Genomic DNA, 16,887 nt, shown 5'->3' on the forward strand with positions numbered 1-16,887 from the left:
ATATAAAAAAGATGCATAGGTAACTTTAGTTCTATCATGTCCTAATTTTTAAGAACTTTAGTTTGCTCTCCAAACAGAGTTCTTTTTATGCAGTTTCATTGTATACAAATTTCTAACCTTTGTCTACTATAGAAAACGTTAAAATCAATTATATAGAGCTGTAACAATGCTCTGAATATATATTGTCAGGCTGACTGTAAACCTTTAGCCTGATGGCATGGATATTTAATGACTGTGCTCCAGGGTAAAATATAAGTGGCAGTGAGCAGAGGCAGTGTTTAAGATGTGTCAGCCTTGTGAGAGGCAGTGTGATTATGTGGAAGGGATTTGGGGCTGCTCTGTTAAAGATCTGAGCAGCGTTCCAAGCCTGTGTATCCTCTTAGTGGAGTAAAAAACCACTGCGTAACAACACTTGTTTTCCAGGTGTCAAAATTAATGCTGTCTGATACAAGGAGTTTATCTGGAATGTGCTCTCCTTGTCCACAGTGCAGTGTGTTTTCCCATTCAGCAAAAGGGGTTGTGGGAACAGGGGTAGGAGGATCAGTTTTGTTTCTGTCTTGCCACTTGTGCTTTAAGAAATGCTGCAATAATATGCTGGGACAGTGTATGGGCAGGGCTATGGAAAATTTAATGGCTTTGGCAACCAAAAGCAAATATTTAATGGCTTTGGCAGCAAAAAGCAAACTCTATAGAACAAAGGTGAAATGAAGAATGTTGATGTTCAACATCTAATAACAGAGCAAAATAACAGAACTAGGAAAAAAAGATAAATAAAAAGGTAATAAAGTAAAAAAAAAAAAAAAGAAGAAAAGAAAATAGAAATAATAGAGCCAAAACTCAGAATCCCACAGCAGATTTCTATCTGTTGGAAGATGTTAGTGAAAGATGCTCAAAAGTTTTTGAAATAAAAAATGTGAAGTGACCATTATGACAGGGAATTGCCAATGCCTCCAACTTCATTGGACTGTGAAAAATGGGTCTTTTAAAAACTGTTTCTCTTTTGTAGAAATGTCTCTGAAAAGCTGTTGTTTAAGCTTTCGTAGTTGTTAATGTAATCAGAACCATTTCAGTTATAATGAATTAATTCATTTTTACTGATTTTTTTTTTGTATTGGATTTCTTTCCTTTCAGGGATTTTTGCACAATGTGTCCTTTTTTGACAAAAGCTTGTTTTGTCACCTGATTTTACATCTAAGCCCAGTGAATTTTGCTTGTGCATGCACCAGATGGTATACATATGAGTAGAAGAGCATAATCAGATTAAGAGACAAGACAGAGAGGAGTTGGGCCTGTTCTTCTCTGAAAAGGTAGCGAAAAGAAAACAGCCTTTAGGATGTGAAACTTGATTTGAATAAACATGACAGCTACATCCCTGCTTAGATAGCTGGAAGAACCAGAGGCACCTCTTGTTTTCCCCAATTTTTTAAAATGGTGTCAATGTGCAATTCAAGTTTTACACATCACTAAAATTTGTAATACTCAAAATTCGTAGCAAACTACTTTTACTTATTGCTGTACTATTACTTCTTAGTAGAGTTTTTCTCTGAGGAAATCAGATAAAAAAATCCACATGGTCTAATAACTGTGCACATCAGGAATTAAAAAAAAATGTAGTTTCTTTGGGAGGAATTTTCAATACCTACATTAGGGTGTATTTTTGTGAGCAGATAATCCATAGGGGATGATGTGTTTAGATGGTCAACAGATATTTCCTTAGGGGAGTAAAAAGGTTTTATAGAAAGCTGAAGATCGTGTTTTTTTGGTTAGTGCAGTTTCCTGTGGCTTCATTGCTTTTTCTTTGTTTACAAATTTGATTTGCAGGATGCAGGATGAATAAAGACCAGATTTTTCAGAGGAAGCCTAAAAGTAATGTAATGAAGAAAATATTCAGAACTTGGAGTACATTAGGAATGAAAAACTAGGGAAAATCATGAAAGAGAAAGAATCCAATCTTATGGGAGCCTCCAAAGTTACCATCTTCCTTCAGGTTTAGGAAGTATTTCCATTTTTCCACCAGTTTTCAGTACACCCCTAGCTATGGCATCTGTGTTTTTATCTCCCAAGGTCTTGTGTTCTTTGGCAGACTTTTTGAGTTACCCTGCACTGCGTATCATCTCTAAGCCTTCTGCTAAGCTTCTAAGGAATGAGAGCATCAGGAGACTTTATTCTTAGAACTAACACTACAGCCATAATGTGCTGTTAAGCCATGGCTCAAAATCTTGCAAACCTATTACCTTTCTCTTATAAATATACATATATTTTTAACTTGTTTTCACTGAGCTTGCATCTAGATTCATGACTGCTTTGCTGAACATTATGTAAGCAAATTTTGGGCAAATCAGTCTTTCAGTTTGACTGACTTGCTGCCCAAATCCATGTCTGTGATCAGTTGAGCCAAGATCCTCTTTCTGTGTATGGGCAAAGGGCAATTTTTCTGACCTGGTTTAATTCAGACTCTGATGGTCACTCTCTAATTCCAATGTCTTAGAGAAAATCAGAAATGTTGGAGAAGTTACTCCTCTAAGGCTGCATGTGATCTCATAAATTTGTGACAGGTAAAGGGATAGGTTACAGTCACTCAACTCGCAGTCACTCAGTCACAGCTCAGTATTTTTTATCAATAAAGCTGTCAGCCATTGTTTGTCAGGGAGCACAATAGCTTATGACTGAAGGATTCTGCCCTGAATTACTCTTCTTCTACTTGAATTGTGTTTTGAATGCATTTTTAATTTTTCATGGGTTTTTGTCAATATTCACTGCATTTGCTCAAAGGCAATTGTTTTCTGCTTGATGGTTGTCACAGAGCCATGGAGCAGGTAACCTGACTTCCCAAAGTGCTGAACTGAAAGTGATCATTGAGAAGTCTTACCTTTAGTTGATTGAAAATGAGGAGCCACACAATGTTGTGATCACAGCTTCACATACTGCATCATGCACTGCAGGTTATCACACATTAGAGCAGGTTTTGGAAAAATTGATTCTTAAAGGATTTGTCTGTAGTAATAAACTTGAACTTTACATTCAGTTGTGTAAAATGAGTTTGCTTTAGGTAAAAATTATACTGAGCCTTTGAAATCTCTGTTACTCATATTTCTTGCTGGGATAAATGCAGTTTTGTTCCTCCTGATGTGAGGTGGTTTGGGCAGCAAAGTAAGATCTGTCACTGCAAAATGTTTGTGTGAGCATCAAGGTTAGCTGACTTAGGAGCTACCAATCAACAGTTAGATGGGAAAAAGATATAATTCTTATTGATACAGCTAGAATTGATATATGGGAAGCACCCTCTTCTTAATGAAGCTTTGAAACACCCAGGTATCCAGGTGTTAAATGCAGTGTTGAAGACCTTTTGCAGCTTTGAAGTTGCGGGTTGAACACTTAAAAGCTGAGGAATTGCACATTGATGTGGTTGATGGAACTTCAGCATTGTATGTGAGCACATTGCAAACTGCCTCTCAGTGAACAACTGCATAAATTGCTTTCAGAGTTTGTCAACAGCAAATTCAGATCCACAGTAATAGTATCATGCACTTGAGCTGAAAGGAATAAATAATTTCAGAAGGTGATTTTGCCCTTTTTTCTCTCACCCGAGTGAATCTATTTTGCTGCCGCTATTTGCAGTCACACACCAGGGATATGCCCAATGCCTCTGCACCTGGAATGCGTGTGAAATATGTAGGCAGTGTTAAGAGGTATTTCTGGTAGAGATAAGGAAAGTACTAATTCTCTTGTGGAAACTACAAGTAGAAGTTTATCCAGAAGAGCAGTATTCAACACAACTGCCTGAGGCCACGACTAGACATAAAAAGAGGCACTGAGAAGATGAAAGATAAGGGATGATCTTTTTCACTCACAAAGCAGGATTAAGTACGTTTAACTTTGCAATACTGAGACTCAGAGTATAATTAGTCTTTAAAAATGTTTTGAGGTGTGCTTTTCACAAAGGAAGAAAGGTCATTGATGCTGCAGGCCAGTGCTGTAACAACAATAGGTGAGGGTATTTCCTTTCAGAATTTGTCGCTCCTTTTCTCCAGTTGCAAAACTCAAAACAAAATGGTTTTGTGGTGCTGCAACCAAGCCACTAACACAGCACAATGAAGGATGTGCTGTAGAAGCACACAGTGATTGGCCAAGTTAATTCTGCTGTCAATTCAAGGCAGCCCTGTGCAGTCACTGTGTTCTCAGTATTGTTCTCTTTTTTTTTATACATCCTCATCTTTGCATCTGCATAGACCATGGAGCTGATGCTTCTGAACTGGCTGTGAAATGAACTTGCAAAAGTAAGAGGATTATTGACTAAAACTTTGGACTCCAGAAAGTGGCTATACTGCTTTGGGATCTGAGATCATCTGGTCATATTCTAACTATGTGTGGCATGCCAGCTGAGCTGATAAACCTACGAGACTGATTTGTCTGTGGATGGAACCAGCTCTTGGATGTACTGTGTTTAACCTGCAAAACTAGGGCAGTAACAGAGTCACAGGAAAGATGGAAACTTGCTACGTCCTCCTTTTCAGAGCCAGATTGATAAATGTAAATACCATGTAATTATAATCTGTACTGAAATTTTAAAATGTCTAATGCAATGGAAAGACTGCTGTAAAGTCTTACAGGTACAACATTTCAGTTGTGATTGTGTATGTTTTAAAAATGCCATCAGTGCAGTGGTTGGTGTTATGCAAAACCTACTGATACACCATGTTTGTGTGTCCCTGGTAATGCAGGAGTTGATGAACTTTCTTAAATGTGGTGCATTCTTGAAACACTGCTTTAGGCTAAGGCTTTGTCCTGTGTGTGGTTTATAAAAATAAAAGTGCATGCAGTACGTGGCTTTTGAGCATTGTATTAATACTACTGAATGATTTATCCTGCTGATTTAATGACAGCAGCTAGCTGCCTTCTTTGCCTTGGTGAACAGCAGCAAGAGCAGTGTTGTCTGGGCACTCAGCCCCTCCCCAAACTGGAAGACAGGGAGGGGAAGCAGAATGAAACCCCCATAATCCAGGGAGAAAGGTTCAGTGATCTGATCAATGCTGTAGTGTATCCAGAGAGGGGCAATGGAGCTGGTGAAGTGTCCAGGGCAAAGTCTTGTGAGGAGCAGCAGAGGGAGCTGGGGATGCTTAGCCTTGAGAAAGAGTCTCAGAGGGGACCTTACTGTTCTCCACATTGCCTGAAGGGAGGGTATAGCAAGAGGAGGTGGATTGATCTCTTTCCCCAAGTAAGAAGAATGAAAGAAAGTGCCTCAAGTTGCTTCAGGAGAAGTTTAGAGTGGATATTAGGAAAAATTTCTTCATTGAAAGAGTTGTCAAGCATTGAAACAGGCTGCCCAGGGAGGTGGCAGAGTCACTATCCCTGTAGCTATTTAGAAGACATGTAGATGTGGCCTTTAGGGACCTGTTTCGTGGCAGACTTGGTAGTGTTTGGTTAACAGCAGGACTGGATGATCTTAAGGGTCTTTCTTAACCTAAACAATTCTGTGATTACAAACTTTATCACAGAATTGGGCCTATTTTTGAAAACTGTTTTTATTTTATCGGTAAGAGGGTTTGGTTATGTATTGGAACTGGATAACCTAGGTCTTGCTAATCCTTGTTCTTTGTTCCTTATAGACAATGAATGATTTTGATTACTTAAAACTACTGGGCAAAGGCACGTTTGGCAAAGTTATCCTGGTCCGAGAGAAGGCTAGTGGCAAATACTATGCTATGAAGATTTTGAAAAAAGAAGTAATCATTGCAAAGGTAAGAAAGTTTCTATTTTTACTATTGGGTCATTTTCAAGAATGGAATAATCACTATTTAATACCTAAGGTGTATTGGTTTTTGAGGCTAAACTTAGTTTGATAGAAGTATGCGTGTATCTTCAGAAAACAAGAATGCAAAAAAAAACGTATAACCATTTTGCATGCCTTTTCCCTATTTTATAATCTAGAATGTGCTAAAACACTGAGAGACTTTACTGGGCAGCAAGATAGTGCAATCTGAGTTTATACAACAAAAAGTGCATTGTGAGGCATATTGGATACTTCACTTTTTTTCTAAGTCAGTTGCAGGTTTATTCAGATAAACACATTAATTGAATGGGCCTGTGCTCTGTTTCTGCTGTGTTGCATAAGATTGCTATGCATGGGACTAACAATTCCATTTTTTCAGTTTTTGAGAAATAGGAAAAGTCTGAAGCTGATGGCTGAAGTTGTGGTTTAAACTGGCATTGTACAATCACTTAAACTTGATTAGTGTCACTGGCTCTTGTGCATGGTCATAATGTCTCTCAAGCTCAAATTTAGATCATCTGCTCTGAGCTTTATTTCTGGCAATTCTGAAGTTTTGAATCCCACTTCCACAGAAGTTGAAAGCAAGAAACCTACATGCATGTATCAACATGAGACACAATAAAAAATAATCCCAATTAATTAATGAGGATGTTTCGAGGAATGGGGGTCTGCCTGATATTTTTGAATGCTTGAAGCTAACAATATCAGTATTCATAAAAACTGAATGTGAATGGGTAAACACTATTTTATATATATTATATATTAAATATTAAAATATCCTTCAGAATTGTATGGTTTTCCTGTTGACCCATGAAAACAAGACTTACAAGTGTTTTGCAGTCTATGTACATTGTCTGTCACGCTCTTTCTAATAGCTTTAGAATGTGTAGATCAGTTGCAATTAAATTTGGCAGAGGAGTGGAGATCTCAAAGACAATTATATTTCCTTGAGTGTCATTATAACTAGCCCTGTTACAGAGGGAGAGACTTAAATTTATATCTTCAGCAGTGAAGAGGCTGACCTATGAGTTCTGTGTGCCCTCAGCAGCTGTCTTGTGTGCAGTGGCAGCCTGGTCAGCATGTGCATGGTTTGGGCTAACAGCAGCAAAGAGTGCCCTTTTCTTCTTCATAGTCAGGAGATACAGGAAGAACAGAGGGCATTGCTGCTGCCCTCCCCTGATTCTGCATGGGAAGGAGCCCTCAGTGGCCCTCCTTGTAAGACCTGGCAGCAATCTCTGTGGTTTGCCCTGTGGGGCTCAGAGCCTGTCTGGTTGCTGCATGTTGAGCCTCTGTCTCCAGGCTGACATCCTTCACCAGTGTTCTGCTCACCCCTGGCTTCTGGGGATCCTCAGGAGATCTTGTGAGCTCCTGTTCTGTAGCTGCTGGCTTGTATCCTTCCAGCCTTCAGAGCATTTCAACTTGTTTCTTTGTACCAATACCAAACAGATATTTAAATTCTAGGGGTCTTCTAATTACTTTGTTGCTTGCAACAATATCACTGACTTATTAGAATTGATTAAAGCTGATTATTGGGAAACTTTGTCTAAGGTGAGCAAAAAAATCTTGTTCATAGAAGTATGTATAAAGGTAGAGAAATTTTGAAGAAATAAGAGATTGAATTTTAATTTAGCCCAGTCAGGCTGTGAACATACTATAGGGATTTATCAATAGCATTTAGCTCTGAAGATCAGTGCTAAGGATAGGATCACTAGGTAAAATAAATCTGCAGTCCCAATTCAGCATGTAAATGATATAATATACACTCTAGAATCACAGAAAGGCTTTGGTTGGAAGGCACCTAAAAGATCATCTTGTTCCAACCCCCTTGCTGTGGGCAGGGACACATTCCACTATTCCAGGTTCCTGAAAGCCCCATCCAACCTGGCCTTGAACACCTCCAGGGATGGGACATCCACAGTTGCTCTGGGCAACCTGTTCCCAGTGTCTGACCACTCTCTCAGTAAAGAATTTCTCCTTAGCATTTAATCTAAATCTCTCTCCTTTTAGTTTTAGACTATTCCCTCTTGTCCTATTGCTACCTGCCTGTGCAAAAAGTAGCCCTATAAAAGCATAGTATGAAGCAAAAAAGTGGTGCATTGACAGCTGTATAGCATCTGCCCAGTTCAGACTAAATCTGTTTATCTTGTTTACATGACAGATTAAGGCTACACTTACAAGGAAATTACTACCAATATTACAAACTCCTGAAGCAATTCCAGAAAAACTGGCCATTGCCAGCTTTTTGTGCCATATATCTGGTGAACCACAGAGGTTTAAAAATAAATAAATAATTAAATGCACCTTTTGTGCTTGTTTTGCTCCTTGAAGTGTGGTATTTAGTTTTAGTGTTTCCCCCTGTATATTGTTGTAGTACTCAATATTGCACTGCTATTCAGCTAAATGGCATCACAATTTATTACCACTGACTCTGTTGTTGTTGTTGTTCAACTTCCTATTTTGACAATTTTTAAAGTCTAATTTAAAACTCCTGACATCTGTGTTTACTTTCCAGTTTAATAATACCTTATCTTCAGAGCATAGTCTGATAAGCATGTGTGTAGTACAATAATGTTATATTGGTATTATTTGTGGCAATATTAACGTGTACTCTGACTAAATATATTTACTTCTGTAGGTTTACAGTAGAAGTTTGAGTCACACCAGGGTAGTCTTTAGTTCAGTGTAACACAAATCTCGGCGGTCACTTAGCGCTATAGAAAATGGCTGCACCCTCCCAGTGGCTCCTGGGCCTTTCAGGCCTGGCCCCTGGCAGCCTGGGGAGGGGGATCCACAGCATGTGTTACATGCAGAATTGTACAAAATTCTGTGTATTCCCTTGGTGGGGGTTCAATTATGTGCTTCTTCTCTCTAGCCCTCAGCAGCTGCTGGTGTTGTAGCTCAGGGCGAGCTCTGCCCGCTGTGCAGGTCCCCTCACCCTGCCCAGCTCTGCTCTCTGCACAGCTGGTGCTGTGACAGCTGTGCCCCCGTGCCCCTGGGGCCTCCATGGCACCCCCAGGCTCCTTCTTTGCCCCTGCATGGTGCCCACCCCGGGGCTGGCCTATGGAGGGAGCAGGGAACAAACATGGATGAGCTTGCCAGGCAGCAAACATCCGCAGCAACTGCTCAGTTTCTTTCTCTTACTTTGGTGTGGAGCTCATTTTGATCTGTCCTGTTCAGGCTGACAGACAGGAGAGTGCCACTGTCTCTCCCCAAAGTGCCTCTTTTCCAAATTGTGGCTGGAAATGAGTTTGGGGTTGTGTGGACATCTCCCATTCCCAAGGATGAGGCCAATGTCCTTAGGGATGCTCATCCTGGTCAGAGGAGCACTGTTCGCTGCTGGGCTCCTGAGGACAGCTTGGGTGGATAAAAACAAAACCAACACCAAACCAAGTGGAAGTTTAAAACCAGCAAACCTGACTTGACTTAACACTTGGCTGGATGAGTCTGGGTTTTATATTTGCCTGTCAGTTACTCGGTGTGTACATGTCTCACACATTGGTTTAGTCTCTCTGTAGATGCATTGTTCAGGTGATTCATACCAGAGCTGTGAAGTTGTGATGACTGTGTTTTTAAGCTATCAAATCCAATATTATAATTTCTTTCTTCTCTGAATTGAGTGTAAAGATTTCATTTTAAAACAAGAAAATAAGAAAATCAAATAAAATATGTTGTCAGATTTTTGTCAAATATTTCCTCAAAAATGTGAAGATTCATTAATTTTTCAAAACTGTACTGTAACACCCTTCCTCCTTCCCTTCCCTTCCCTTCCCTTCCCTTCCCTTCCCTTCCCTTCCCTTCCCTTCCCTTCCTTCTCCTTCCCTTCCCTTCCCTTCCCTTCCTTCCCTTCCCTTCCCTTCCCCTTCCTCCCTTCCCTTCCCTTCCCTTCCTTCCTTCCCTTCCCTTCCCTTCCCTTCCCTTCCCTTCCCTTCCCTTCCCTTCCCTTCCCTTCCTTCCTTCCCTTCCCTTCCCTTCCCTTCCCTTCCCTTCCCTTCCCTTCCCTTCCCTTCCCTTCCTCCTTCCCTTCCCTTCCCTTCCCTTCCTTCCTTCCCTTCCCTTCCCTCTTCCCTTCCCTTCCCTTCCCTTCCCTTCCCTTCCCTTCCCTTCCTTCCCTTCCCTTCCCTCCCTTCCCCTTCCCCTTCCCCTTTCCCTTTCCCTTTCCCTTTCCCTTTCCCTTTCCTCCCTTTCCCTTTCCTTTTTCCTTATAATTAATTCAATAACAATTTATATCTTAATTCACACCTACTTCTTCTCCTCTTTATTTCACAGGATGAAGTGGCTCACACTCTTACAGAAAGCAGAGTATTGAAAAACACCAGACACCCTTTTTTAACAGTAAGTATTAGGAACTATTTTGAAGTACATTAGCAAGTAATATTTAGCATCCATTATGAACATACTTTAGTAATTTTGAAGTTTTTCTTATGATGATTTGTAAACAATCAGTAGCTATCAGGTGCTATTGATATCCTTTATCAGGATACCAAGAATTAATTAAGAATTCTGAAATAAAATTTCTAGTAAATTTGTAAAGCTTTACTGTACTGAAAATAAATTTAATTGTAGAAATGTGTAACTGTTGTGCAATTTTTTGCAGTTTTTGTATACAAACGCTTTTAAAATAAAAGTTATTAATTTCACAGAAGTGCAAGTATTTTTTACTAAGAAAATTTAATTAAAAAATCAGTCAAACAATAAAAATAGCTATTTTATTTGTTCAAAACAAGTAACTTATAGAGCCACAAAACTCTAACCCCACTACCTTTGTCTTCATATGGTTAATATTTAATAGAAGGGAAAGACAGAAAAGATGAAAAAGTTTCAAAAGAGACTCATGAAAAGTGACAATTAATTGATTTAACTTTACAGGTGACTTTCTTCTCTAGAAGCAATTCTAATTCCTCTTGCTTGAGAATATATTAAAAAATACTTCCCTATATTTCAAAATATAATGAACATGCTTTTTGAGCCAGGGAATTTTTTTTTTGAATAAAATTTCAAAGTATAGCATGGAAGCTTTCCTATTTAAAAAAACTTAACTTTTTTGGAAAGCAGAGGATTGCATTTACATTGGCAGATCAAAATATCCTTGGAAATTCAGTAAAGATGAAAGAGGTCCTGTAATGTTTCTTGAAGTAGAGTGTAATGGTAAGCAAGAGCAGGGGTACCTCCCATCAGGAAATGCAACAGTGGTACTGCACATGATAGAGGTGGTATCTTCTTACCTTTCTGTTATTCTTCAGCAAGTTTTGTATTGAGATGTGCAGTTTAGTCACATATAGTTCTACTGAAGTTCCTTTCTTTTAGGCTAAGTCTTCATGTGTAGATTTTCTGTGGTATCATTAATAAGTCAGCATTGAAAAATCAAAAATTTTAATTAAGATCATAACATCTGTTGCAACTTTAAAATTATATGGAAATTAATATATTAATTTGGCACTTAGCATCCTTAACATTCCATAATATGAAACTAGAAAGTCCTTGCTTTGGAAATGAAAGCAAGCTGGATGTTAAGATGACTTTTAAAATTTCATTTGGGAGAAATGAAAAAGAATATGATAATCTCTCTCTTCATGGACACTGTGGAAGTGGACATCATAAAATAGTGGGTGGAAATAGCTGGTACTGTATGAAATTGTGTCTCTTAGTGCCCATTTAATACTTTCTTGTAATAAGCATGATGTTTTCATATCAGTGGACATGTAGCAGAGATGAAGAAACACTTGAAAGATTTTGTATTAATTTAACTCAAGCTCCAGATAGAGTTGCACTTTCAATTACTCATAAAGTTCTTGCCAAAATCAGAATTTTCTGCTTAAAAAGATAAAATTTTGTTACAGTTTAAGTGCAAGACATTGGGTAAATATAAGATGATAATTGGTTTGATTTTGCTGTTTTCTTTGCAAGTCCTTGAAATATTCCTTCCAGACAAAGGATCGTTTGTGTTTTGTGATGGAGTATGTTAACGGAGGAGAGGTAAGTTTAAGAAATGTTCTGCACTTGTAATAGTAAGGCTGTCCTTGGATTACACCTTTAAGGTTATATTTTTTCCTTGCCTTTTTGCTTTCTAGTATCATTAAAGGGCTTTTATAAAAGAATTGAACTGTTTTATTTAAAAAAAAAGTTGACATATTCTTATAACTTTTCTGTCAAAACTATTTCCTCTTCTGAAAAAATTCAACTTCTGTATAGTGAGAGATAATTTAATCCTAGAGAACTAATTACATATACTTGCTTATTGTTCTTTTTATTTAGGCATACTATAGCATTTTCTGGCATGAAGCAGTCATAATCCAGTGTAAACAAGCAAAAATAATATTGATGAGTGTTACTTTTGTCCTAATACGAAATCTGTGCTCTCTTTGCTGTAACTATTGCAAGTATCTATTGGAAATGAGTGGAGCATTCATGTTTTTCATTGCTTGTCTCCACTTCATTTGCTGAGTACTCTGGAAATTTCAGCTGAAGTACTGAACTTCTTAGAGTGTTGTTAGCTTTGAAGCCATTGCTGTCCTCCAGCTGCTTACTAAAGAATGAAATATGAAAAATGATACGCAGCAAATGGAATTAGAGAACTGCAATCGAGGAAGAGGGCTTTTATCTACCTTTTAGATGCTGTTTGCTATTCAGGCTGTGTCTCGTTCCAACATCAACTGAGGGATTTCCCTTATTTTGTCAACTATATGCTTCATGATAGTGTTAAAGGACTAAGTGTTTCCAGTAGGAGTTTTTTTTTAATTAAAAGACTCTCTCTTCTTTCAGAATTTGCTGTGGCATGATACGTAATGCTTTGCATTATGTTTTAGCTGCCTTCTCCTGCAATAAAACTGCTTAGCTATAATCCCAGTGCCTGCAGCCCATTGGATCCCAGTGTGTCCTTGGCCATCCTCTACCAGCCATGCCTAAATATGGTGCTATAGGGTTCTGATATGGGAGGATGGCTTGTTTAACTCAATGTATAAACCCAATGTGCACATCACAGGTGTTGAACCAGATCCAAATATCTCCCTCGGCAGTAAAGGGATAACAGCCTTCTCTTGGACACTCAGCTGGCTTATCTGACATTGAATTTACATCACCAATATTAACTCCGTGCTGTCTGCAATAAATTTTAAGTATTGTCTTATAAACTAGCTAATTCTTCATGGTTTTCCTCTGTGTAAGATCTTACTGCATTTCTGTAATCTTTGGGGAGACTGTTTGGAAGTTGAATTTAGCTATTTGTGTTTTTTCCATCCTGTTGGAATGCAGAGCAGAGCCCACAAAGGACGTTTTCAACTCCTTTCTTATGACTGAGGATGCTCTGGCTGTATTTTGGTCAATTGTAGTTTGGTCAATGCATTTCTCTGCATTGGGTGGTGCAACTTTTTGGCTACTACTGCAAGTGTTGTGTGTCATGGGTTTGTGGGTGGCGGCCTGCCTTTGCTTTGGGGATTGCAATTGCAATGTACTCGTGCCAGCACTGGGTTACTGTCTTCCAGGTATGGTGCTGCTGGTTGTCAGTGTTGCTCATGTGTTTTGCTGATGGTTCTCTGAGTCAATGAAGCTAACTCTGAAGTTTTGCCACAGTGGGAAAAAATGGCCTTTTGGGAGTAGGCAGTATTCTTTGAGGAAACTCTCTTGATTTGCCCACGTGCTTCTCTTTGACTAGAGATCTGGAGTAGTAAGTTGGACAAACTGTCTTTTTCAATAGGAAAGTCTTTAATCTTACCAAATTTTCTTGTGAATTTCAGACTTCAGTCAGGGTCTTCCAAAAAATACAGAGGATTTCATATTTCTAAAAACAGCCTTGTTATTAACTCAGCATAAGTTGCTCAAAGGTTAGCCAGCATTTTAGTTTATATGATACACACACTTTTTTCTTTTGCTTCTTCTATCTACTATTCTGTTTGTTTTTCAAGAAATTACATTTCCCTATATATTCTGATTGTTCAAGGTGTTGAAAATTCATCTTTTAATTATTTCCTTCCACTGGGAAATTGACTGTAGATGTACTGTGTTGCTTTTGATTCTCTCCAGTGCTGTACTACCATCAATTTGTTTCTGTTTAAAATTCCTTTAGATTACATATTTCTTTTTAGGTAAACTGTTGTGCCTGAATCAATTTGTTGGGAATTTTCATGGTTTGTGTCTTTCAGGAGCACAATTTTCCAGGCAGTTCTCCTCATGAAGGAGTTCTTGGAAGTTTGTATAAATATTTTTGTCTCCTACACAGATGAAAACAAGAAAGTGCCACCATTTAGGCTTCTGCCCCAGCACAGTAATAAAAACTGTGGTCAGCAGTAGGAGTCTTTGCTTCCTCTTTCTATAGCTAGAAAAAAAACAGTCAAGGAAGGGGGCACAGAGCTTCATACTGGAGGAGAAATGTGTTAAATGACTGTAAGCTAGAATCCTTTATATCTATTAAAAATCTAGTTCCACAGTGAAGTTAATATTCCTCTACAATGTAACAATTTATCTTAGCCTTACCTTGCCTATTTAACTTCAAGTTGGTTGGGTTTAGTTAATAAGAGAGCATGTTACAATGAAAATGCATCTGCATCAGTTTTGCTGGTCTATGTGTGTGCTCTTTTACAGTGTACAAAGCATTACAGTAAAATCCTTTGGGTTCCATTAAGAAAACCCCAGCGTATTTGTAGTTTAATATACTAAAGAAAACCATTAGAGGAATTTTTTTTTCCCAAACAGATTATTCAGATGGAGATATTGAATATGTTTTCCTTATACTGAGAATGTTTTTCCTGCTGCTGAATGCACAATCTTGAAATAATTGCCAAACAAAATCTTGTGGACCAAAAGCTTAATTTTGTCTTCATTTGGTTTTGCTTTTAGACTCCATGGATGAAATGTTTACCAATGTCTATTGATCACAGCCTATGTTGCAGTGTATAGCTAGAGGGATGCATCTGCCACTGTAATTACTTTTCAATACCTTTGTTGTACTGAAGTAATTATGTTAAAGTAGCATTAAGAAATTGAAATTAGATTTCAAGAAAACAAATATTCATCTGGCTTAGCTGAGTTGACCAAATAGCTCTTTATTTTTGGGGAATGCTTTTGGAGTGTATGTTTCCCAGTTTTTATTTCCAGTATTTTGCTTTGAAGGTTGAAAATATTTTAGAAATTAAATCTATTACATACATTACTCTGCAGAGTACCCTGATTCAGCTGCCTAATAAGTTGATTAACTTCCTCACTCTGCATTTAAGGATAATTCCAGATTTCGTACTTTGTAACAAATTTAATTGGTAATTATGTGTATAATAAAATTAGACCCTAAAATTTGTTCAGATGCTTCTCTACATAAGAATTCTGAATCTCTGTTCCTCTTGGCATTTTTGTTGCACAGCTCTTACTTCAATTCATTAGGCAGGAGAGAACTAAATGGCTTGTTGTAATTGAACAAGTGCTATTACTGTCTGGAAAAAAAAAAAGAAAGGAAAAAGACAGAGGATTTACAACCTACTTAACAAAAAATAAGTAAACAAGAGAATGTTCCTTAGCCCTAAATTATGATAGTCCATGGTAAGGGTGCTATATTTCCTTGGGTATAGAATGTTCCAAGAAGCAGTACAAAGTCTGGAACAATAAATAAATAATTTGAAATTTCAAGGTTGCTACTGCAAATGCATTGCAAAATCAACACTCAAATATAAAATGCAGCTCTGAACAAACCCAATACACAACAACAAGAGCCAGACATTCAACTTACAACATACTAAATAGGTCACTAGTGTGTGTACAACTGTAACATATCAATTGATACAAGGTTGTGTCTTTTATATATTTGGGCATGCTTGGATCTGCAGCTGAATATACTTCTATGCTTGATATTTGTTTAAATTTTTTCCATTAAGTTTTTTATTAGGAAAAACCCCATGACAGCATTGTTGTTCAGTTTTTAAAGGCATAGCAAGAAATTTGGAGCTCCAATCCTCACTGTAACAATAGCACCCTCGTGTATGCCATCAAAAATGTTATGTGCAAAATGGCTTTCTTTGTGCCAAAGCTATTTCTATTGCAATTCCAGTGATTTTACAACACATATTTAATAACTGTAAGTCAATAAATAGTGAAAATGTTGGAAACCTTTTTTTAACTTTCCATCACATTTATTCTTTTTCTTCTTTGACTTAATACATATAATCTTCCTGTTCTGACAATTGTAAATAGAATACAGTGGCAGAATTATTCCAAAATAGTGAACCAGCTAATTAATTAGCTGAAAATTATGCTGTAATCCCCCTGTAATCTCTCTGCTTTTCCTATTATAATTTTAGAATCTGCTTAATATCTTTAGCATATATCTGAGTGCATGAATGTGCTTTTAATGTGCATTTTTTATATCTAAATGTACATTCTTCATTCAAAACTAGCAAGTATGGTTTGGTGACAGCTCTGTTAGGTGCTATAATAATGTGAGGAACAGTGACTGTGGTGTCACATATACATTAAAATAAGCTGACTCAGAAGCTCACAGTTTCTTTGACAAACACAACTGCTGTTAGTTGTTTCTAGCTGGTCATTTTACTTTGAAGTTGGTGTTTTTAATGAATATCAATGCTCTTGTTGGAAATAAACACTGAAGAAAGTAAATTTTTTTGTATGTTAATTGTCAGGCTGGCAACTTTTAGATTCAGATTTGGGACACTTTAAATGGAAACTAAAACAAAAATGTTGGTGACAAGTATCCTGAAGTTTTAGAATTTTCTAAGGCTGCTGTTCAGCTACTGGATTAGTCTCTTTCAAACAGAAAATTCCAAGAGTCGTTTGGAATAGATATGAAATGTAGGACTAACTGGGAGTTACAAATTTTCAGAGTGTGTTGATATGTATTTTTAGTTACTTTTAATCCAGCAAAACAAAAAACACTTCTAAAAATTATTAGCACTAGCTTATTATTTATGCGAGACCACGAAACAGACATAAAGGCATAAATTGCGTAAATTTTGTATTTTGCTTTATGTGAATGAAATTCACCTTAGTAGTATTTGTTTTCTGTTTAAATACTAAGTAATAGTGTGAAAAGGACCACACAAATTGGGAGATGTACTTGTTATTTTCCCAGTTTGGTGATGCATGAGGCCTTTCATGAAGTCAGATGTGGTTGCTTGGTGTGG

At 37.6% G+C, this 16,887-nt stretch overlaps 1 protein-coding gene across 2 annotated transcripts in view; it reads left to right on the forward strand.

Moving 5' to 3' along the window:
* Positions 1-16,887, forward strand: part of AKT3 (AKT serine/threonine kinase 3) — a 151,732-nt gene that overhangs the window by 93,305 nt on the left and 41,540 nt on the right. For both annotated transcript variants that reach the window (XM_064708837.1, XM_064708838.1), the window contains exons 6-8: positions 5,607-5,738; positions 10,037-10,102; positions 11,675-11,743. In XM_064708837.1, the coding sequence (XP_064564907.1) occupies positions 5,607-5,738; positions 10,037-10,102; positions 11,675-11,743 (267 nt within the window). The remainder of the gene's footprint in view (positions 1-5,606; positions 5,739-10,036; positions 10,103-11,674; positions 11,744-16,887) is intronic.

Source organism: Zonotrichia leucophrys, chromosome 3 (genome assembly GCF_028769735.1).
Source record: "Zonotrichia leucophrys gambelii isolate GWCS_2022_RI chromosome 3, RI_Zleu_2.0, whole genome shotgun sequence".
In the NCBI taxonomy this organism is placed as follows: domain Eukaryota; kingdom Metazoa; phylum Chordata; class Aves; order Passeriformes; family Passerellidae; genus Zonotrichia; species Zonotrichia leucophrys.